Genomic DNA, 23,074 nt, shown 5'->3' with positions numbered 1-23,074 from the left:
TGAAGAAAAAAAAAAAAAAAAGAAAAGGACATTGACTGACTACCCATCAGCAAAGACCAGAAGCTCACAATGAGTCTGGACTATTTTGGGAATAATGGGGGTCAGCCTGGCTAACCTGGAGGGTTTCCGACAGGAGAACCCGACCTGCCAGGCAGAAAGAGGTTTGTGCTTTCTCCTATGGCAACAGGAAGCTCCCAGATGATTTGGTTCAGGTCATCAAACAAATGTTTTAGGAAGATTAATGTGGTGGAAATGGGGTTTTTGGAAGAGAGCAAAGGCAGATTCATCACCCAGACAAGTGTTACAGTTGTCTAATTAGGATATGAATGGGCCTGGAAGGCATCTAGCCCAGTGGCTCTCTCCTGGCTGCACTTTAGAATCACTTGGGGAGCTTTTGAAAAATGCTGATGCCTGGAGCCCTGTCTTCAGACTATTTAAATCAGAATTTATGGAGGTGAAGCCCAGGCATCCATATTTTTAAAAGCTCCCTGGGTGATTCTATTGCATAGCTAGGGTTCCTTGTTTTCGAGGAGAGAAATCTAGGGCTCAGAGAACTAAGATAAGAACTTAGACCACAAAACCAGTCAATGGCAAAGCAGGACCTACAATTAAGTGCTGACTCCTAATCCCACTTTTGTTTCTCTCAGTATATTGCAGTTCCTCTTTTCTTTTTAAAAAAATATTTTTTCTTTATTGATTTGAAAGAGAGAGAGAATGAGGGAGAGATGGGAACATCGATGAGAGAGAACATCGACTGGCTGCCTCCTGCATGCCCCCTGCTGGAGATCTGGCCACAACATGGGCATGTGCCCTGACCGGGAATCAAACCTGTGACCTCTGGGTGCATGGGTTGATGCTCAACCACTGAGCTACATCAGCCAGGCTTTTTATAAAAAAAAGACAGTCTTCTTTTATTTTATTTTTATTTTTTAATCCTCACCTGAGAATATTCCTCCATTGATTTTCAGATAGAGTGGGGGAGAGGAAGAGAGAAAGAGAGGGAGGGAGGGAGAGAGAGAGAGAGGAAGAGAGAGAGAAACATTGATGTGAGAGAGACACATGGGTTGGTTGCCTCTCACACGACCCACCAAGGGCCGGGGATCGAACCACAACCAAGGTACGTGCCCTTGACCAAAACTGAACTCTTGACTCTTTGGTCCGCAGGCCAATGCTCTAACCGCTGAGCAAAACCGGCCATGGCCAGTCCCTCTTTTTAAAAAAATAACTTTTATTGATTTTTTTTTAGAGAGAGAGGAAGAGAGAAGAGAGAAAAAACATCAATGTGAGAGCAGAACATCAACTGGCTGCCTCCTGCACGCCCCCTACCAGGGATGGAGCCCAAAACCCGGGCACGTGCCCTGGCAGGGAATCAAACCAGTAACCTTTTGATGCACGGACAATGCCCGCCCAACTGACCCACACTGGCCAGGGCTATTGCAGTGCCTCTTAAAAGTCTAGCTCAGATTAAGCTGAATGGAAGTCCTACAACTACGAAATTAAAAAGAAGCCACATCGAGACTGGCAGGAAGGGAGCAGGTGCAGATGGGCTAGTCCCACACCCACGTGAAATGGATAAAAATCAGGACACCTCAACTGTGAAGGTCCTCTCTGAGGAGTGAGGGGTCCCTATCCCACACCAAGATCCCAGCTCAGGGTTCCAGTGCCAGGAAGAGAAGTCCCCATAACTTCTGGCTGGAAAAACCAGTGGGAACTGAGGCTGAGGCTTCTAGAGTCCCAGGCAGCTCCTCTTAAAGGGCCCATGCACAAACTTGGACTTGCACCCTCTGAGCTCTGGCGCAGAGGGGAGGCAGCTTGAAGGGCACCAGAGATGGGTGGGGAGAAACTGAGTTGTTTGGCATTGGGGTGAGGGCTGAAGAGGTGGCTTTCTCCCAGACAGACATGGGGGCAGAGGCAGTTGCTCCTTTGGTGAGCCCTTTTCCCAAGAGGCCAGCAGACAGGGGCCACATCTGGGACTCCAGCAACCTGATTCACACTATTTGCCCCATCCTCGTGATTCCCTGAGGCCATGCCCCACCCAACTTTTAGGCCCCCCCAAGCCGTTTCCAGTGGCTTTACCAAAGGATTGGCCTGTCTTGGCTCATGCTTCAGATTTTCTTAAATTCTCTCAAAGCAGCAGCATCAGGCCTCAGCAAGCCCCATACTTTCACTAAATGGCCCCAGGCCCGGCACTAGGAGTAGCCAGCCTTGGTTCACAACTTGGCTTCGCCTGAGCACCTCCAAGCCCAGCAAAGCAGCAGCCATCTGCAGATCGCTTTGCACCTTACGCCTGGTGGCCGCCAGCAGAACATAGGCAGTAGCTGACCTTGCCCCAGAGCCAGAACACTCAGTGGACAGCATCAAACCATATCAAAGCACCACCACCCAACCACCTCCACAAGTGACACACTCAAGGAGTGGACTCAGTGGGTATCAGAGCCCTGCTGAAGTAAGTCTTGCTCTGTGTAGTGGGGCCCTGCACAGCTCATTCTCCAAGGTAGTCAGAGGTCAGTGGTCAGTGGGCACAGCCGGTCCTTGAAGCTGATCAGCCTGAGTAAATCCCTCCCATTGACATGCCAACAGCAATCAAGATTCAATTACAGCCCTGGCTGGTTTGGCTCAGCGGTTAGAGTGTCGATCTGTGGTCCAGAGAGACCTGGGTTCGGTTCCCGCTAAGGGCATGTACCTCGGTTGCAGTTTGTCCCCGGCCCTGGTTGGTCGTGCGGGTGGCAGCCACTCGATGTGTCCCTTTCACGTCGATGTTTCTCTCTCTCTCTCCTCCACTCTATCTGAACAAAAAATGGAAAAAAAAAAATGTCCTCGGGTGAGGATTAAAAAAAAAAAAAAAGTCAATAGAAAAAGTTCTATTGCTATCGTTCTGCTACACATATGGTAGCTAGATTGTAAAAACAACAACTAATATCGCCCTGGCCGGTTTGGCTCAGCGGTTAGAGCATCAGCCTGCGGTCCTGAAAGACCCGGGTTCGGTTCCCACTAAGGGCAGGTACCTTGGTTGCAGTTTGTCCCCAGCCCTGGTCGGTCGTGCGGGTGGCAGCCACTTGATGTGTCCCTTTCACATCGATGTTTCTCTCTCTCTCTCTCTTCCTCTCTCTCCCTCCCACTCTACCTGAACAAAAAATGTCCTCGGGTGAGGATAAAAAAAAAAAAAAAAAGATTCAATTACAACAGAAGGGTGGACAGTCCACACTAGGGGTGCACCTCGAGGGCACAGCTGGGGTGATCAGGGAGGCTGTGCCACTGGACCCTATAGGACACTACAACAGGACACCTTAGGAAGCCCAGGAGACATAGCAACTCTACCTAATACACAGAAACTAACTCAGGGAGGCAGCTAAAACGAGGAGACAAAGAAACATGTCCCAAATTAAAGAATAGAACAAAACTCCAGGAAAATAACTAAACAAAATGGAGATAAGCAATCTAACAGATGCAAAGTTCAAAACACTGCTTATAAGAATGCTCAGTTAACTTAGTGAGGGCCTCAACAACATAAAAAAGGAGCAGTCAGAAATGAAGGATGCACAGTTAGAAATGAAGGAGGCACTAACTGAAATAAAGAATAATCGCCCTGGCCAGTTTTGCTCAGTGGTTAGATCATCTGCGCGTGGACCAATAAGTCACGGGTTTGATTCTGGTCAAGGGCACGTACCTCAGTTGCATTTGTCTCCGGCCCTGGTTGGGGTTGTGCGAGAGGCAGCCACTCAATGTGTCCCTTTCACATCGATGTCTCTCTTTCCCTCTCTCTCTCTCCCACTCTGTCTGAACAAAAATGGAAAAATGTCTTTGGGTGAGAAGAAAAAAAAAAAGAATAATTTATAGGGAATCAATAGTAGAGTAGGTAAAGCCAAGAAGCAAGCCATTGATTTGGAATATAAGGAAACAAAAATCACTCACTTAGAACAGCAAAAGAAAAAAGAATCCAAAAAAATGAGGACAGTGTAAGGAGCCTCTGGGACAACTTCAAGAGTACCAACATTTGCAACATGGGGGTGCCGGAAGTAGAAGAGAGCAAGAAACTGAAAACCTATTGCCTTGGCCAGTTTGGCTCAGCAGTTGGAGTGATGGCCTGTGGACCAGAGAGTCCGGTTCCCGCTAGGGGCATGTACAAAAAAAAAAAGAAAGAAAGAAATTGAAAACCTATTTGAAAAAATAATGACGGAAAAATGTCCTAACTTGGTGAAGGAAATAGACATACAAATTCAGAAAGCACAGAGGGTCCCAAAGAAGATGAACCCCAAGAGGCCCAAACCAAGACACATCATCATCAAAATGCAAAAGGTTAAGGACAAAGAGAGTATCTTAAAAGCAGCAAGAGAAAAGCAGTTAGTTACCTACAAGGGAGCTCCCATAAAGACTGTCATCTGATTTCTCAAAAGAAACTTTACCGGCCAGAAAGGAGTGGCAAAAAATAGTCAGAGTGATGAAAAACCAAGATTACTCTTGGTTTTTTGAATAGATGGACATATGAAGAGTTTCTCAGACAAGAAAAAGCTAAAGGAGTTCATCACCACCAAACCAGTATTATATGAAATGTTGGAGGATCTTCATGAAGAAAAAGAAGATAAAAAATATGAACAATAAAATGGCAATAAATACATATCTATAGACAATTGAATCCACAAACAAAATGAACAAACAGAACAGAAAGAGACTCATAGATACAGAGAACATTTTGTTGATTGCCAGATGGCAAGAGGGTTTGGAAAATGAGTGAAAAAGGTGAAGGGATTAAGAAGTACAAATTGGTTGTTAGACTGACAAACCTCAGAGGGAAGGGGGTGGGTGAGTGGGGGAAAATAAACCATAGAACTTATATGCATATATGCGTAACCAATGGACACAGATAATAGTGTGCGGAAAAGCAGGAGGGGGGCAGGAGCAGGGAAGAGGGGGTTAGTAGGGACAAAAGGATGAACATCTGTAATACATTCAACAATAAAGATAAGTTATTTTATTATTATTTTTTCTTTACTGATGTTAGAGAGAGGAAGAAGGAGAGATAGAAACAATAATGAGAGAGAACATCGATTGGCTGCCTCCTGCATTTCCCCCACTGCGGACTGGGCCCACAACCTGGGCATGTGCCCTAATGGGAATCTAACCGGTGACCTCTTGGTGCATGGGTCGACGCTCAACCACTGAGCCACACCGGCCGGGCAATAAAGGTAAGTTTTTAAAAAAAAGTCTAGCCCTGGCCAGTGTGGCTCCGCGGTTAGAGCGTGGGCCTGTGGTCCAGAGAGACCCAGGTTCAGTTCCTACTAAGGGCATGTATCTCGTTGCAATTTGTCTCTGGCCCTAGTTGGGTCGTGCGGGTGGCAGCCACTCGATGCGTCCCTTTCACATTGATGTCTCTCTCTCTCTCTCTCTCTCTCTCTCTCTCTCTCTCTCTCTCTCTCTCCCTCTCCCTCTCTATCTGAACAAAAAATGAGAAAATGTCCTCGAGTGAGGATAAAATAAAATAAAAAAGTCTAGCTAAGGCTATGGATGTAGAAAAGGAGAGAAATGGAAAGCAGTATGGTATAGATCAGTGATTTTCAACTGGTGTGCCACACTAAATACTTGAATATTTAATCAGGGGCACTGACCTCTTTTCCCTTAGACTATCCAATAAAAAAATGACCATAGCCAACACAACAACAGCCATCTGGTGTGAATGAATAAAAATTATAAGTAGTTGTTTTTTTTTTGTCAGATTGGCAAAAAAAAAATTTTTTTTTTTTTGGTGTGCTGCAAAAATGTAGCAATTAGTTTATGTATCACGAGATTTAAAAAAAGTTGAAAATCGCTGGTATAGTTAGCAGGTAAAGTCTGCCTTTATACAATCTGCCCACGCTCTGAACCTCCACCTCCGTGAATGTGGGAACAACAGTGCTACTAGTAGCCCCAAGGTAAGGATTAGAAATAATACGTTGTCCATGACACTGTACCTTTGTTAATAGTATGACCATGATTTCCATCATTATTGGAAAGGACAGATATGAGACATTCAAAGAACTTGTAGGATTTGGAAACTTATTAAAGGTTTAGAAGGGGAGGGAAAAGCAGAACATCTAGCTTTTGAAGTCTGGGTGTCTGACGACACAGTGGTCCCACAGTATGGCAGGCAGGCTGAGCGAGAGGAGGAAAGGGAATTCGGGAGGGCAGGCAGGACTGGAGACATCAGCTGGGAACACTCCTGGCAATTTGTACCTAAAGTATGGCAGGCACTGCTCTCAAGGAATGTAAAATCTACTAAATCTTTTTGTGATCTAAGGAGATTTGGACTTAAAATAACTTGTTTACTTTTGCTTGATAGGCTAAACTCTTTCTTGTAAATCTCCTCCTTTAAGCACTGACTTTCAAATGTTAATCCATTTACAAGAAAGTTTAAATCCCGTAAATTACTCTCTGCATTAAGAGATTTAAGTTCGCAGGGCTCCCTGGGGAAATGGCTGATTCTGGGTCTGAGGCGAGGTAATCACAAGACAAGCCTACAGTACCTTGTGCCACAAAGTGCTCAGAGGAGATGGAACATGTCAAAAGTACAGAAGCGGCTTAAGCAGGCCTCTCCTGTTCAAATCTGGGACAGCTTAAACATCAAAAAGAATAAGGAAAGCCATAGATTACAACGCATTAAATACAAAAGAACACAATCTTTTAGAGTTATACACTAAAATATTACAGATACACTTGTATGTCTGGCTTAGATTAACAACAACACTGGGCAGGGGACAGTGAGTAGGGTAGGGATGAGACAAGAGTAGCTGGTCAGCACTGACGCTGACAGAGCGTGAGGGCTCATCACACTACTTTGTCTACTTTTGTTCATGTTTAAAATTCCCCATAATAAAGCCCTGGCCGGTTTGGCTCAGTGGTCAGAGTGTCGGCCTGCAGACAGAAGGGCTGCGTGTTCGATTCCCGGTCAAGGGCACATACCTGGGTTACAGGTTCGATCCCAGCCCCCATCAGGGTCAGGTGTGGGAGGCAACCAATCGATGTGTCTCTCTCACATCAATGTCTCTCTCTCTCTCTCTCATTCTCTCCTTTCCTCCCTTACACTCCATCTAAAAATCAATGGCAAAATATCCTTGGGTGAGGATTAACAACAACAACAACAAAATCTCCATAATCAAGTTTTTAAATGATGAAAAGAAAAGAAAAGAAAAGAAAAGAAAAGAAAAGAAAAGAAAAGAAAAGAAAAGAAAAGAAAAAGCTCTGTTTTATGAAAAAAAATCCCAGCCTGCCCGGCGTGGCTCAATGGTTGAGCATTGACCCAGGCACCAAGAGGTTGCCAGTTCAATTCCCAGTCAGGGCACATGCCCAGGTTGTGGGCCAAATCCCCAGTGGGGGGCATGTAGGAGGCGGCAAACTGACGTTCTCTCTCATCCATGTTTCTATCTCTCTCTCCCTCTCCCTTCCTCTCCCTCTCAAATAAACAAAGAAAAAAAAATTTTTTTTAAAAGAAAATAATCCCAGCCATAACTGTAGATAGGATAACACAATTAGAAAATCATTTTGCAACCACTAATGTCATGTTTGGGCAATGATTATCAATGGAGTCTCAAATCACTGAGTGAGAGGCTGGGGAAACAGGACAGTCACGTGGTCCTAAAACACCATCCTGGGGATCATTTCCTTACAAAGGGAACAAGGTACCTTTGAATGCCTTGAAGAGAAACCTGGCGAAGAGGCTACCTTGACCAAGTGATCACACTTAGAATGATCAACAAGGGGAAAAAGCAACTTTATGTGTCACGTAAAAACCATTTAGCCTGAATCTAGTCACAGACAACTCTACACTGAGGGGCCACTCTACGTGATAGCTGATCTGGCTGCTATAGACTAAAGAGATGTGGCAGTAAATGTTCTCTCTGACTGGTTTCAAGAGCGAAGCATTATTGTAAAGGACATTACTGAGTCACATGGAAGAACTTTGGTATAATTTTACTGAAGTAATGTTAAATTTCTTGGGTATGATAGTGATACTGTGGTTGTGTTGAAGGTCCTTGTTCTTAGGAGATACTTTCAGGACATTAAGCTGGTATCTCCCAAGATAAAGCAAATGCTGTAAAACATAAACACCTGGTGAATCCAGGTGACTGGATAGGCTCACTGTTTTCCTCCAGCTTTTCTGTGGGTCTGAAAGTTTTCATAATAAAAAAGGGGTGGTGGGGAAGTAAGTTCACTCTACAGAAGCTGGTTACATTGGTTGCCTGCAGGCAATTGGGCAGCTGGAGGACAGGAGAAGGAGGCAACATTTTCACTACAGTGTATACACCTTTCTGTACCTTTTGAATTTTGAGTCCAAGGAAGGTATCATCTATACCAAAATAAAGTTTGTATTTAAAAACTTACTCCTCTGTTAATATTAACCCTTTATAGTATCAAAGCTTGCTGAGTTAAATTTCCCCCAATAGACAGACACTAAAGGCAACTGATTACGGTATTTTTGTCCATTAAATGTTCTAGAAAGTAATTAATACAGAAATTTTACAGGAATTATAAAGTAAAAGAGTTGCTGTCAGTGTCTCTGGCCATCTTGGAATTTTTTTATTTTTATTTTTTCCCTTTATTGATTTGAGAGAGAGAGGAAGGAAGAGGGAGAGGGAAATAGAAACATCGATGAGAGAGAACATTAATCAGCTGTCTCCTGCGTGCCCCACACTGGGGATCGGGCCCACAACCTGGGCATGTGCCCTGACAGGGAATCGAACTGGTGACCTTTTGGTGCATGGGTCGTCGCTCAACCACTGAGCCACACCGGCCGGGCCGTCCTGGAATTTAAATGCTAGAGGATACCTCAACACTTCTTTCCCATGCATGTGCACCCACAGCTGCGTCCTCACTCCAGCATACCTGATGCTCAGCTGTTCCAGAAAACCGACAGCACAGACACACCGGCATAAGGAACTGACCTAGTGCCCAGTACTATTTCTTGGCATTAAAATCACAGAGAATTACTTTGCGGCTGCCAGTGTAGGCTTCCTGTTACCTTCGGATAATTGAAAATTTTGGAGGCAGAGAGATATTTTTCCCCCACTGAAGCATTAAAAAGAAAAAAGGAAGGGAAAGAAAAGCAATGACCATGCTGTGGCTGATCAGGTATACTTAATTACAATAACAAACACAAAGCAGATCAATACATACTGATCTAAAATTATCCTCAAGTGGTGCTAGTATTTGCTTGTGTTCTCTGGGAAAATACACAGAACCCAGAAACAGTGTTGGCCTCTGGGAGGGAAACGTGGGGAAGGAAGACTGACTTTCACTCTAAACTATTTTGGAATTGTTTTTAATTTTTACCAATTGCATGTTTTATTTATTTATTTTTTCTTTATTAATTTTTAGAGAGAGAGAAAGGAAGAAGGAGAGAGAGTTAGAAACACTGATGAGAGAGGACATCAACTGGCCGCCTCCTGCATGCCCCCCACTGGGAATCAGGCCCACAACCTGGGCATGTGCCCTGACCAGGAATTGAACCGGTGACTTCTTGGTGCATAGGTCAACGCTCAACCACTGAGCCACACCAGCCAGGCAAAGAAAACATTTTATTTTTATTTTTTTAAATCCTCACCCGAGGATACTTTTTTCCATTTTTATCTTCAGATAGAGTGGGGGAGAAAGAAATAGAGAGAGAAACATCGATTGGTTGCCTTCTGCACAACCCTAACCAGGGCCAGGGACTGAACTGCAACCAAGCTACGTGCCCTTGACTGGAATTGAACCCGCAACTCTTTGGTCCGCGGGCCAACGCTCTACCACTGAGCCAAACCGAAGAGGGCCAAAGAAAACATTTTAAATGGCTACATATTACACTTCATCATACCCAATCGACATTTGAGTTTTTAGAAAAATTTTTTGCATTACTTTGGTTGCAGAGTATCTATGCTCTGTTTGGAGTAAGAAAAGAGGGGAAACAAGAATATATATATACCTGCCTAGTTGTATAAAAATAGCAGGATAAATAAACTAGAAACTAATGAGACTGATGAATCTAGGGGAAGGGTGACAACTGGCAGGAAAGGATGGGGTGGGGCAGCGAGGAAGGACTGGGAGTGAGACTGCTCAGACCTGACTTCTGGGGCCATGCGAATGGTGATGTATTCAAAACAAATTAAACAGATAAAATCAATAAGGATAGTGGGGTAAGAATCCTAAAATGAAATATAAACAGAACTATATTGCAAATGAATAGCATACGAAGGGAGGAAAAAAAAAAAAGAAGTAACCGAAGTAATTTTTGAACACAGCAGTTTGACTATATATGTATCTTTAGGCTAAAGACAGAACTGTAAACCAACACCAAAGTCTAATAAGAGGTTTGTTTTTCACAGTGGCATCGATTAGCAATTCTGAAATTACTTTCACTATGTTCTAGTATTAAGCAGGTAAGTAAACACATTGCAGAGCTGGCTTTCTCATTGCTAGAAAGGGAGTTACAAGTATGAAGAAGGAGACTTGAATAATGAACGCTGTGGTCCGGATTAGAACTGGAAGTATCAACATGGACTATATAATATAGGCTGGTAGATAAATAAATAGTTACAGATATTGGGCATGTGTAATGTACATAAATCCCAGCTGAAACACCTCAGTAGCAATGAGGATGTAGTGCTGAGATCTGTTTTCTAAATACTGTTCTTTACTAGAAGAACTTGCTCCTTTATGAAATGGTTGATTTCAGGGCAGGGGCAGGCAAAGTAAAAGATGGACATGGAACATCTTGTTCTGCCAGAAATTAAAGAACGTGCTCAATGCCAATTTGGACGGGTGCCCACTGGCCATCAAAATAAACTGAGCATTGAGCTCTGGCCAGCGTGGCTCAGTTGGTTGAGCGTCATCCCATGTACGGGGTTGCTGGTTCAATTCCTGGTCAGGGCAGGTGCCTGAGTTTTGGAGCTCGATCCCTGGTAGGGGGCATACAGGAGGCAGCCAATCAATGTTTCTCATATCTATATTTGTCTCTTTCTCTCTCCCTTCCTCTTTCTTTAAAAATCAATTAAAATATTAATAAATAAATAAATAAAATAAAATAAGGATCAAAATAAATGATTGTAACAATTTATAACTCATTGAATAAAATAAGAATCTACAAATCCATAATGATATCAATATATAAGTAAAAGGGGGAGAAGAAAAAACTTTTGCTTAGATTCCAATGCCCACAATTAATGCAGAACAAGTGATGGAATTAGAAAATCTGTATTTGGTGACCATCATAATAATAGCTGATTCAGTAATAATTGATTCAGTCAGGAATTATCAATGGAAGCTTAAACTAGTGTATGCAAATCGAATAAGGAACTGGATATCTACACAGTATCACAGTACTTTCCAGAAGAGACTTATTAAGATGCACCAGACACCATCTTAAGCAAGTGTTCAAAGTTAACATCACCAGGAATGGGACAAGTATACATTATGAAGACACACAATTTCTTTGGCAATCCTACCAAAAATGTATGACCTAAATCTAATCATGAGAAAATATCAGAGAAATCCAAATTCAGGGACATTCCATAAAATAGTTTGTGCTCTTCAAAAATATAAAAGGCATTTAAAAAAAGAAAAAGCATGAAAAAATATATAAAGGGCATGAAAGACAAGGAAAGATAGAGAATTTGTTCCAGATTTAAAGATGTGACAAGTGCCCTGGCCGGTTTGGCTCAGCGGTTAGAGCGTCGACCTGTGGTCCTGGGAGACCCGGGTTCGGTTCCCGCTAAGGGCGCGTACCTCGGTTGCAGTTTGTCCCCGGCCCTGGTTGGGTCTTGTGGGTGGCAGCCACTTGATGTGTCCCTTTCACGTCCATGTTTCTCTCTCTCTCTCTCTTCCTCTCTCTCCCTCCCTCTCTACCTGAACAAAAAAATGGGAAAATGTCCTCGGGTGAGGATAAAAAAAATAAATAAATAAAGATGTGACAAGAAAATCCAGTAATCCTGGATTGGATCCTAGACCATAAAAACAACACAAAATAATTTTCTTCTTTTTTGCTAAAAGGGACATTACTGTGAAAATTGATTAACTCTGAATAAGGTCTGTGGATTAGATGATAATATTGTAATAAAGCTGATTTCTTGATTTTGATAACTGTAGTAAAGTTATATAGGGAAATATCTCTGTTTTTAGAAAATAAACACTGAAGTCCAAAGTATTTAGGGGTCAAGAGACATCATGCTTGCAGTGATACTCTCAAAAAACTGTATGTGAGAGAGAGAGAGAGGGGGAGCGAGAGAGAGAGAGAGAGAATAATAAAACACATGTGGTAAAAATGTGGGGAATCTTGGTAAAGAGTATGTAAAAATTCTTTATACCATTCTTGCAAGTTTAACTTTTCTATAAGTCTGACATTATTATTTTTTTTAAATCCTCACCCGAGGATATTTTTCTATTTATTTTCAGACAGAGTGGGAGGGTGGGAGAAAGAGACAGACACACACACACACACACACACACACACACATCGATGTAAGAGGGACACATCGACTAGCTGCCTCCTACACGACCCCAATGAGGGCCAGGGACCGGACCGCAAGCCAGGTACGTGTCTTGACTGGAATCGAACCCATGATTCCTTGGTCAGCGGGCTGTCTGCTGAGCCAAACCAGCCCGGGCAGGCTGACTTTATTTTAAAACACACACACACACACGTGCACATGCATCCCTTTGATACCAAAAGTAATACACTGAACATCCTTGATCATAAATAATCTTTGCTTCCTTAGGATTCTGGGTGGAATGACTAAATCAAAGGTATACAGTTTAAAATGTATCGATGCCTACGGTACAGAGAGGTTCTGCATACCTCTAAGTGTGGAGGATCGAGGCGCTGGGAATGACCTAGGAGGGCAGACCATGGGGTGAAAGCGGGTGTGGCGCTGGAACTAAGGAACCGCTCACAATGGCTGGGAACCAAAAGCTAGGATGGCAGAGGGGAGTGAGGACTGTCATTTGAGGCTCTTTTCACAAACATAACCCTATTCGGCTTAGCTGATGGCCCACAGTGATCTACCTACACAATGGCATGGGAGGAGCGGGCTCTGGTACGGTCCAGTGCCAGTGCCCGATGTGTCCCTCTATGTGCACTCCTGGTGCAGACCAATCATTCACCACTGAGTCACACTGAGTCCCCGGGCCTTTCCGGCTGGCACCCAAGAACCAGCCATAATTTCTCCACCCAGTACATGGTCATATGACCTAATGGTATGATGTGTAAGTAAATACTCTGAAATAATATATATATATATTTAATCCTCACCTGAGGATATTTTCCCACTGAGCTTTAGAGAGTGGAAGTGAGGAAGGGGGAGAGAGAGAAAGAGAGAGACACTGGAGTGTGAGAGACACATCGACTGGTTGCCACCTACACGACCCCAACTGGGGCCAGGGACGAACCGTAACTGAGGTACGTGCCCTTAGCCAGAATCAAACCTGGGACTCTCTGGTTCTGCAGACTGATGCTCTGACTGCTGAGCCAAACCAGCCAGGGCTAAGATTTCATTTTAAATGCCCATAATATATTCGACCAAGTATATACAGTAAGTCCTCATCTAATGTTGTTAATAGGTTCTGGGGTTTTTAGTGAAACAATGTATAATGAAACCAGTTTTACCATAGGCTAATTGACATATGCAAGAGTTAAGTTCCTCCAGCAACTCATCATTGTAACAAAACAATGTTGAACGAAACCATGTTATCCAAGGACCTGCTGTATATTAACTTAGGCTCTTACTGAATATTTGCTGTTTGCTTTATGTGGATCATCTCATTTAACCCTCCAAATAATACAAATAATAGTATTATTATGTCCATTTCACTGATGAGGAAAATTAAGTCTAGAAAAGTAAGTTAAGGTAAGACTTGCTCCATGTCATAAAGTGTAGATTCAAGTCGTATGTCTCACTCTAAACCACAAAGCTATGCCAGATAAAATATTTTAATTAAGGGGGAAAAGGCAATGAATTCTAAATCAGAAGTCTATCATAAACATTATATTCTATTAAGTACAAGTTTCACTTCTCCATTTGTAATCATCTAAGCATTCACTTGATAAAGGGAACATACCTGACAGAAGAACTGTTGCTGGGTTCCCGCTCCAGGTGTGTTACTGAAGGTGCTGGTACACTTGGAAGAAGAAACTGGAAGACGGTGAGACACACTGACCGGTACTGGAGTCCTGTTTGGCTGGGTCAGCTGATCTCCTGTAAAGTTTGATCCCGATGCACCCGACTGAACCGCGGACCCAAGACTAGGATGGGCAGTGCTGGATGAGCTAACAGGGAACCGACTAGGTCCTGACATGCTTGTCACTGAGGGCATGGTGGTAAAACCAGGTCTTCCTTGGGAGACGCTGCTCTGCCCAGGTGATAGGTGTAATACTGTTGGTGATGCCTGCTGCAAGGGCATCTGTCCACCAACAATCTGAGGGGAGGCATGATTGACTATCACTGGACTTCCAGAGGTGGCAAACGTCTGCCCAGACACTAACTGGACGGCGGTATTCTGGTTGTTGAGCATCTGTCCGGAATATGGTTGGTTGGTCCTGAGCATGTTGGAAGAATTTCTGTTCAACATTACATGCTCTGAAGCCACTTGGCCAGAAATGAGCTGAGAAGGTTGAGTCTGAAGAAGTTGCCCATTTATGGTCTGGACGTGGTGTACCGAGTTGGAACTTACAGAAAGGCTTGTAGGTACGAGGAATTGACTTTGGGGTGTGTGAGGCTGGCCCATGGGAGAATGAATGACGATACTACCCGCAGCGCTGCTCACTGGCTGTGAGGTGACTGGTTTTCTTGTGTTCTGTTGGTTTACTATGTTCACAGACATGTGCGGACCAACTACTGAGCCCTGGGGTGAGCTTGCAGAGGCAAAAGAGATCCCTTGTTGCACATGATGCTGCTGTATTCCCAAATTGTTCACATTGTACGTATTTTGCTGACCCATCTGGATAGGTTTTGGCTGGATATTAATTGGAACTTTATTTGAATTTGGTGCAAGACCCCTTTGTATGATGATATTATGCACAGGTAAAGATGTCTGAAAATTTGTGCTGTTAAATGGAACGGTAACAGGCTGTGCTACTGGACTGGAACTCGAGTTCCCAAACAAGGAGTTGCCATTAGGAGTCTGTCTATGAACCAGAAGCCCTCCACTCACATTTGACGAGGCTTGTTGCCCGCTGCCCTTTAATATGATTTGAGATCCATCTAAGTTATTAATAGTCATCATGGAAGGTTGATTACCAAATGACCCAATTAACTGTATCTGACCAGAACCACTAAGCTGACTGCTATTGGACAAATGCTGGCTGGGAACGCTGATCCCCACGTGGTGCATGAAGCCATGTTGCACACCCACTGTATTGCTTGCAAATGATGCTCCCACAGGCACGTGAGTCACCCCGACAGGCTGCAGCGTCTGACCTGAGTAATTAGAAACATTAGAAGCCTGAGTAAAGGATGCTGATGAAGAAGGATGAAGCTGAGCTTGTGCAAACTGCTGGCTTGAACCTATACTGGCATCCAAATATGCCTCTTCTGCCAACGTCTGCTCAGTGATATTGGCCTCCTGCAAGGATTTCTGAAGAATGTCGAAAGGTTGGTCCTCACTGAGATCAGGAAGAGGAGAAGACTCAAGTTCATCTTCAAGAAACTGAAGGCTACTTGAAAGCGGCAGCCCATCACTGGGCCCTTCTCCAAGCTGGCTGCTCACAGCTTTGAGGGATGACTTAGGGTCAGCATTCTAAAAAAAAACAAAAAAAACCCCAGCAATATGTTACATGGCATATCCAACCTTTGAAAGAGATTCTTATAAAAAAAACCAATCTCACTTTCAGATACAAATGAAGCACAATAGTCTGTTTTTCAAGCACAACTCTCCAAACTGCTCACCTTATTCTGATACTGTATTTCCTTAGAAATGATGTTGAACATTATTTATTTTTTTAAATATTTTAAAATTGATTTTTAGAGAGAGGGGAAGGGAGAGACAGAAACAATAATGTGAGCGTGAAACACTGACTGGCTGCCTCCTGCATGCCCCCTACTGGGACGTGCCCTGACCAGGGATCTAACCAGCAACCTTTCGGTACATGGGACGATGCCCAACCAACTGAGTCACGCTGACCAGGGCTGAACATTGTTTTTGTAATTATGTACATTTATTGCTCTGGTAAAGTATTTTATAGAAAACAGATAAATAATAGGAACATACTGATCATTATTGAAGTTTAGCTTTTTTGTTGTTGTTAATCCTCACCTGAGGATATTTTTCCATTGATTTTTAGACAGAGTGGAAGGGAGAGAGGGAGGGAGGGGGAGAGAGAGAAAGAGAGAGGAAAACATTGATGTGAGATAAACACATTGATTGGTTGTCTCTAGCACTACCCCAACCAGTGCTGGGGATCGAACCTGCAACCCAGGTATGTGTCCTTGACCGGGAATCAAACCCAAGACTCTTTGGTCCTCAGGCCGATGCTCTAACCACTGAGCAAACTAGCCAGGGTCAATATCATATTTTGAGATACTGGCACAGACTTTAATTTTCAGGATTGCTTCCAGTCCAAGGCTTAAGTGGAACTTGGCTGGGTGGGTGTGTATGGAGGAGACAGCCATATCTTGTCCTTTGTACAACAGGAGTCTAAGTGAGTTTGGGGAGTTCAGGGCGTTGTTCTACTAGTGGTCCACAAGGTATCCCAGATTCAGCCCTGTCTTTCAAGGTTTCTCAGAACTCCCCCAGTTCTAACCCCCACCACCCAGGCAAGACTAGTCCAGGAAAAACAAGCTTCCTACATAAAATGAGTAAATGGTCATTTAATTTTTTAGAAGTAATCAGCTGATTATAATGCTTTATAAACTATTTCAGCATCCTATTCAAAAGTGAGTCTGTCAACCTTTATTTGTCAAGCACCCACTTATGTGTTCATTTCTGTCCTTAAGGAATGGGCATCCCCACTAGAGACCACAATCCAGGCACACGACGAGAACTGAACACAGTCACTCATACATAAGAAACACCCACTGGCCCACAGTGTTTCCTGGGACATGTCGAAATTATAAAAGAAAAGGTATGGACTCTGTCCATCATCTTGGAGCCTGTGGAGGTCTATTGGGAACAGGACTTCTATAACGACAAATATGTGTGAAGGGTGTGGTCCAAGGCCATGTTTGCTATAAGTGGGGTCTCTGGAACCACAGGGAGTACACAGCTCTTTGTATTTATTTTTAATCCTCACCCAAGGATATGTTTTTTTATTGATTTTTGGAGAGAGAGAGACAAAGAGAGAAAGAAACATTGATCAGTTGCCTCTGGTACATACCCTGATTAAACCCGCAACCTAAGTATGTATCCTGACCGGGAATCGAACCCACAACCTTTTTGGTGCATGGGATGACACTCCAACCAAATGGGCAACCCAGCCAGGGCACACACAGTTCTTCTTAAAATTGAGGCATTTATGCTCTAGATGAAATTAAATTCTGTCTACGTGTGCAGGCAAAGAACAGCACAGTGACTCCTGGTGGCAAACAACAAAACCAGAGTAACCTGGGGACAGCAACTCCTGCCCATGGAAACAGTGATGTGGCTTGTGCCAAATCTGAAGTAACCTCCTGCTAAGGCCACTGGACACAGAATCCAAGTAATGCTGCAACCCTCAAGGTTTTAAATTTATTGAGAAGTAAAGAAATAAAAGTGAATTTGTTCTCTTGTTAAAAAGAAGATATGAAATCAACAGCTATTTAAAATAAGGTGAAGACGATGTGAATGCACTTAACACTACTGAATTGTACAGGTAAATGATTAAGACAGCAAATTTTATGGTATATGTATTTAACACAATTAAAATTAAAAAAAATTAACAGAAGAAGAAAATTAAAAATAGATCCATCAAGAATGAGAGGTCAAACGAGCAAAACTGTGGAGATTCTCAGCCCTCGGCGAACGAGGCGCTGGGGGCTAGATGATGCAGAGAACTACACAGAAAAGCCAAGACTGGTTCATCTGACCCCCAACCAATCAATAGCTGAAATGGGACTAAGGTGGTCTCAGTCGGATACCATCTTAGGAATTGAAGTACCATAGCTTAAACATAGTAATTGGGGTATCGTCTCCAGGCCGGACTCCCTATCCTCCAGGTCAGGTTTCTTGTCTAGATGCTCCTGGAACTTGAGAATATGGGCCCCAGAACCTGGCGGCCTGGTTAGAACCCTAGCTCTGCAACTCCTGGCTGTGTAATTTGGGGTGGGGGGGCACTAAGCTCTCTGTGCAAAGTTTCGTCATCTACAGATAGAATAAGGATAATAACAGAACCTACTTCATGGAGTTATTGTGAATATTAATGAAGTTAATTATGTTAAATGGTCAGTGCCATGAACATACTAAATGATCAGTAAGTTTCAGTCACTTTTTTCTTGTTTAAGATGAAAATATTTAGCAAGTAACTACAATTAAGAATAGTTTATTTAAAGCTACATAACGAGGTTCAAAACATTGTACTACTACTTTCTTAGATTATAACACTTCTGAGTCAGTTTAAAAAGAAAGTTGAAAGCCTAGGAAAATGGCACAGTAAATCTCAAGTAGCTTATCTTGACTAAATTAAAAGCAGAAAACGTCAACATAATTCAGTAGATTTTCCTTCTATGTCAATTACAAAAGACAAGGTAATACCTCTCATCATGATACAAAGGTAAAACCTCAATTCACAGGCATCAGTGAGACAGAAACACTTGATCACTGCATTCAGTCTCTAATACTCACACTAGAGTTGGCGAAAATTGAATTTGAATTGGCTGCAGAATATCCTGCATTAGTCAAGTCATCATTGCTCTGCAAAGGTACAAATTCAACACAGTGATTACTTGAACCGTAAAGAAGAAACAAAAGTTATATCTGCGATGTGCTAAGTATTACTTACAGATTTATTACTAGGTCCATGTAGAAAATAGTTCAATGCTTGTGGGTCTCTAGAAAACAATGACAAAGGGGAAAGCAACAATAAATATGTTACCTATATTTAAGACTATTTTTTTTCTAGGGTGAAAAGAAAATGACATAATAACCTGAGTAAAATTATCTCCCTATTTAAAAACAATTTTATTAGTAGTTTTTTTGTTTTACTTTTTATTTACTTTTTGGTGTTGTTGTTTCCTATTATTACTCATTTCTGCCTCCTGGGACTTGTTAGAAAATAAATTTAATAAAGCATAAATAAAGCTTTACCTAAGTTTGACCCCTCTCATATCAGTCCCTTTACTTATTAATCCACATTATGACGATTAATTTTTTTTTTTTTTTATCCTCACCCGAGGATATTTTTCCATTTTTTGTACAGATAGAGTGGGAGGGAGAGAGAGGAAGGGAGAGAGAGAGAGAAACATCGACGTGAAGGGACACATCGAGTGGCTGCCACCCTCACGACCAACCAGGGCCGGGGACAAACTGCAACCGAAGTACGTGCCCTTAGCGGGAACTGAACCCGGGTCTCTCTGGACCGCAGGCCGACGCTCTAACCGCTGAGCCAAACCGGCCAGGGCTATGACGATTAATTTTTATTTAAAAAAACCCATCTGGTTTAATATGCTCATTAGGTTGTTTTAGTAGAGCGAACCTCACACATTTGATTTACCCTGATTTTGGAAGGAGCATCTTACCCAATAAGATCAAGGAGACACGAGTCATCATCATCATCCATGACAACTATAAGAAAAGGAATAAAAAAAAACCAGTTTCAGCAAAGTGGATTAAAGCCAGTAGCATCCATGCAACATGAAAATACACTATATACTTTCCTAGATAAATACACTATATACTTTCCTAGATAAATAACTACTTCATGTGAGTTTTTCCTCCAATTGCTTATTATTAATGGGATTTTGTTTTGTTTTTTGGTGGTCATTCAAGAGATTAAGTATTCAATTTAAATAGTTTGTATTGAACACAAATCCTTAACTTACAAGTCAGAAAGGAATCTGGACAAATCAAAGACAGTTGACAGCGACCCCATCACACGCAGATTCCCCAAAGGGGCTGTAAACCATCAACAGCAACTTCCTCAAAATGTATCATGAACAAGGGGAGAAAGAATATTTTTGTTTTGGAAAAAAAAAAAAAAATCTCATGGATACAGAGGTCTCTGAATTTTGTGACTAGCTGTTTCCAAACATGGTGAGTAATCTGGATTTCTGGCCATATTCTTGCTGTCTTTAGGGAAACAGAAAAGCCGGCTCTCCCTGCTCTTCGAGGCAGAAGAGGCATCATCGTCCAGGCAGCACTGCCACAGACTTTGCCCCAAAGGTCCCAGGTTCCTCCCTTGGCAGCAATACTGCCAACTGTTCATTCCAAACAATCTACATCCCAGCACTAGAAAATCTCAACCCAAATTCACGCCAGCTCCGGGCCCAGAACTCCCCCCGCCCCAGCCATCGGCAGCATCTGCTCAGCCAGCACAATGACTGTTCTGGCTCAAACAATAACAACCGACAAATTCCAAGAGCAATTCTCCCCCTTTCTCCTCCCTCCCTGGAGACCCAGAGATGCGGTAAACTTACACTAGTGAGCCGACACCTGGCAACACTGCTTCACACCCATTTCGAGCCATGCGTGGAATAACTTACATCACGGAATGCCAGGGCCAAGAGTTCTGGAGCGGTTGGAAAGGGCAGTGTGTGAACGGCAGTTGGACAGCAATGAAATCCTGAAGAGATGCCCAGAGGAGGGACACACCCGAAGAAGGCAGAGGGATCATTTCTACTAAATGTTTTTTCTCCCTTAAAACTGCCATCTCCTCTCTGCTTCCCCCAAACTGCCATCCTATCAGTCACAAGGCCAAACAAATGTAAAATTGACTCCTGCCACATGGAAGGAAACTTGCTTTCCTCAGGAAGGGTCTGGAAGGGGTAAGTAGCCCTGGGTGTGGGACCTTCCTGTTGGCGGGTGAGTTTGTTCGGTCGCTGAATGCTCCGGGTGACCACAATCCATTCGAGTGAAGCTTCAGGGGACAGGAGAGATGAGGTGTGAGACAGGAAGACAGAGTGGAGAAGCTTATCAAAAGGTAATCTTAGGGCTAGAACTGTGGAAGGGGCAGTTGGTAAGTGGAATTTGCTCTTAGGACTCAGATGTGGAGTTCGTTACTCAAGGGCATGCTAGCCTGACTGTTCTAACACAACAGGAATTTTGAGGAGTGAAAATAGCCCAGGAAGGAAAAACAGAAAAACTGTCATTAAACAGCTACAGAGACATCTGTGTGAAGGGCCTCCTTAACTCTGATGTTTCCTGTGGTAGAACTGTATCAGCCAATTACTATGCCGTGCGCCTGTGTCCCAGACATCACGATTACCTGGACTACATCACGCAAACACGATGTATAATGAAACCTATAAAGTGGATATTATTTCTTTACTTCAACATGACCATTTATTTAGAGTTTCACTGTACTCTTTGTAAGTTTATTTTTTAAAGTATTTAACACTCTCTGGAATAAACTAATTAATAAAAATGTAAGTAAAAGATAACCTAAAAATAACCCCCCCAAAAACCCACAACACTTTCACAACTATCCCAGCTTCCCTCACTACATTACACCTGTTCTAGTTCCTCTAGGGGACTGGATGCCCAGGACTAACAGACAAACTGAGAAAGGAAGCCAGCACCAGTCACTCCACCCAGGTGTCACGGCCACTTTCAAACATAGAGGACACCTGCTACCCCAAAGTTCAAAGTGACAAGCTACTCCTTGAGTATCCAAATAAAAACAATTTACAATACTGGATGCAATGAAAAGCCATCATGCACCTCCCCCGACCAAACCACACGGGTTGCTCAAACACTTGACAGAACGCTCAGCGGGAACCCGCCCTAGTCAGCGGCATGGGCCCTACAGACAGGCCTACCTACCCCTTCACCCCCCTTGGATAGAACTCTATGAGCCTTTATACTCAGTGCCACCCTGAGACGTCTACTTTTTAAAGGGCCACACTCATTTCTGATTTTAAACAGTTTCAAAGAGCCGATCCTTATCCATCGCCAGCTCTACACAGTGACAAAGTACAGCCATCTTACAGCTTAATCCAGTAGCTCCTTTCCCCAGGAAAGGCCCACCAAAGAACAGTTACCAAAGTACAGCTGCACAGTTTGCCTATTGTTCTAAAGTGGGAAGATAGTGTGAGGATCAGAAACTGACTCAAAAGTGAAAATGTGTTCAATTTTCTGTGGAAAGGCCTCCCTTTACTTCTGGACCCCTGTTAAGACTCTCTTCTCATTTTTTTTTTTTTTTTTAAGTTCTGATGATGACATGCAGGTTACTCTATTTTTTATGTATTTATTTTTATCCTCATGGAGGACATTTTTCCATTTTTTGTTCAGATAGAGTGGAGAGAGAGATAAACATTGAGGTGAAAGGGACACATCGAGTGGCTGCCTCCCGCATGACCCCAACTGGGGCCGGGGACAAACTGCAACCCTAAGCAGGTTCGTGCCCTTAGTGGGAACCGAACCCAGGACTCTCTGGACCGCAGGCCGACGCTCTAACTGCTGAGCCAAACCGGCCAGGGTAAGGCTCTTTTCTCATTAAAGTAACAACTCTGAAATCGCTCGATGGGCCTCTGGCAAGAGGTGCATTTATAAGGCTGCATGACATGCAAGTCCCCCTCTAAAGGGAAATCCCTAGATGAGTGGTTAGAAAGCACCCCTTGGCCCACAACACCTGGGTGAGACACTGCCCTCAGGAAAGCAGCAGGACCTGTCATGTAGGGAAGGGGCTGTAGCTCCCCACTAGGCAGGGCCCCTAGAGTTCAGAAATCATTGCCCCAGATAGCTGACTACCACTCTTAAAAAATTAAAGCTAACATGTATTTATTTATTTTGTTAATTCTCACCTGAGGATATTTTTCCATTGATTTTTAAAGAGAGTAGGAGGGAGAGTGAGAGGGAGAGAGAAAGAGAAACATTGATGTGGGAGAGACACACTGATTGGCTGCCTCTGGCACACACCCCGACCAGGGCTGGGTATTGAACCTGCAACCCAGGTACATGCCCTTGACTGGGAATCGAACTCTTTGGTGTGCAGGCTGAGGCTCTAATC

General features: G+C 43.3%; 1 protein-coding gene across 2 annotated transcripts in view; it reads right to left on the bottom strand.

Annotated features, from left to right (window-relative positions):
• BICRAL (BRD4 interacting chromatin remodeling complex associated protein like) overlaps positions 1-23,074 on the bottom strand; it is a 96,446-nt gene that overhangs the window by 20,666 nt on the left and 52,706 nt on the right. The window contains exons 1-5 of one of the 2 annotated variants that reach the window (XM_036248072.1): positions 20,544-21,290; positions 19,647-19,692; positions 18,911-18,959; positions 18,754-18,822; positions 14,059-15,735 (exon numbers count right to left, since the gene is read on the bottom strand). In XM_036248072.1, the coding sequence (XP_036103965.1) occupies positions 14,059-15,735; positions 18,754-18,822; positions 18,911-18,959; positions 19,647-19,687 (1,836 nt within the window). In that variant the 5' untranslated portion in view covers positions 19,688-19,692; positions 20,544-21,290. Of the gene's footprint in view, positions 1-14,058; positions 15,736-18,753; positions 18,823-18,910; positions 18,960-19,646; positions 19,693-20,543; positions 21,291-23,074 lie in introns of those variants that run through there. The other variant, XM_036248073.1, reaches the window with a different exon arrangement.

This window comes from Molossus molossus, unplaced genomic scaffold, assembly GCF_014108415.1.
Source record: "Molossus molossus isolate mMolMol1 unplaced genomic scaffold, mMolMol1.p scaffold_m16_p_8, whole genome shotgun sequence".
NCBI classification, from domain to species: Eukaryota; Metazoa; Chordata; class Mammalia; order Chiroptera; family Molossidae; genus Molossus; species Molossus molossus.
Note: the sequence above shows the minus strand (reverse complement) of the source record. Positions and strands in the feature narration are given on the sequence as shown.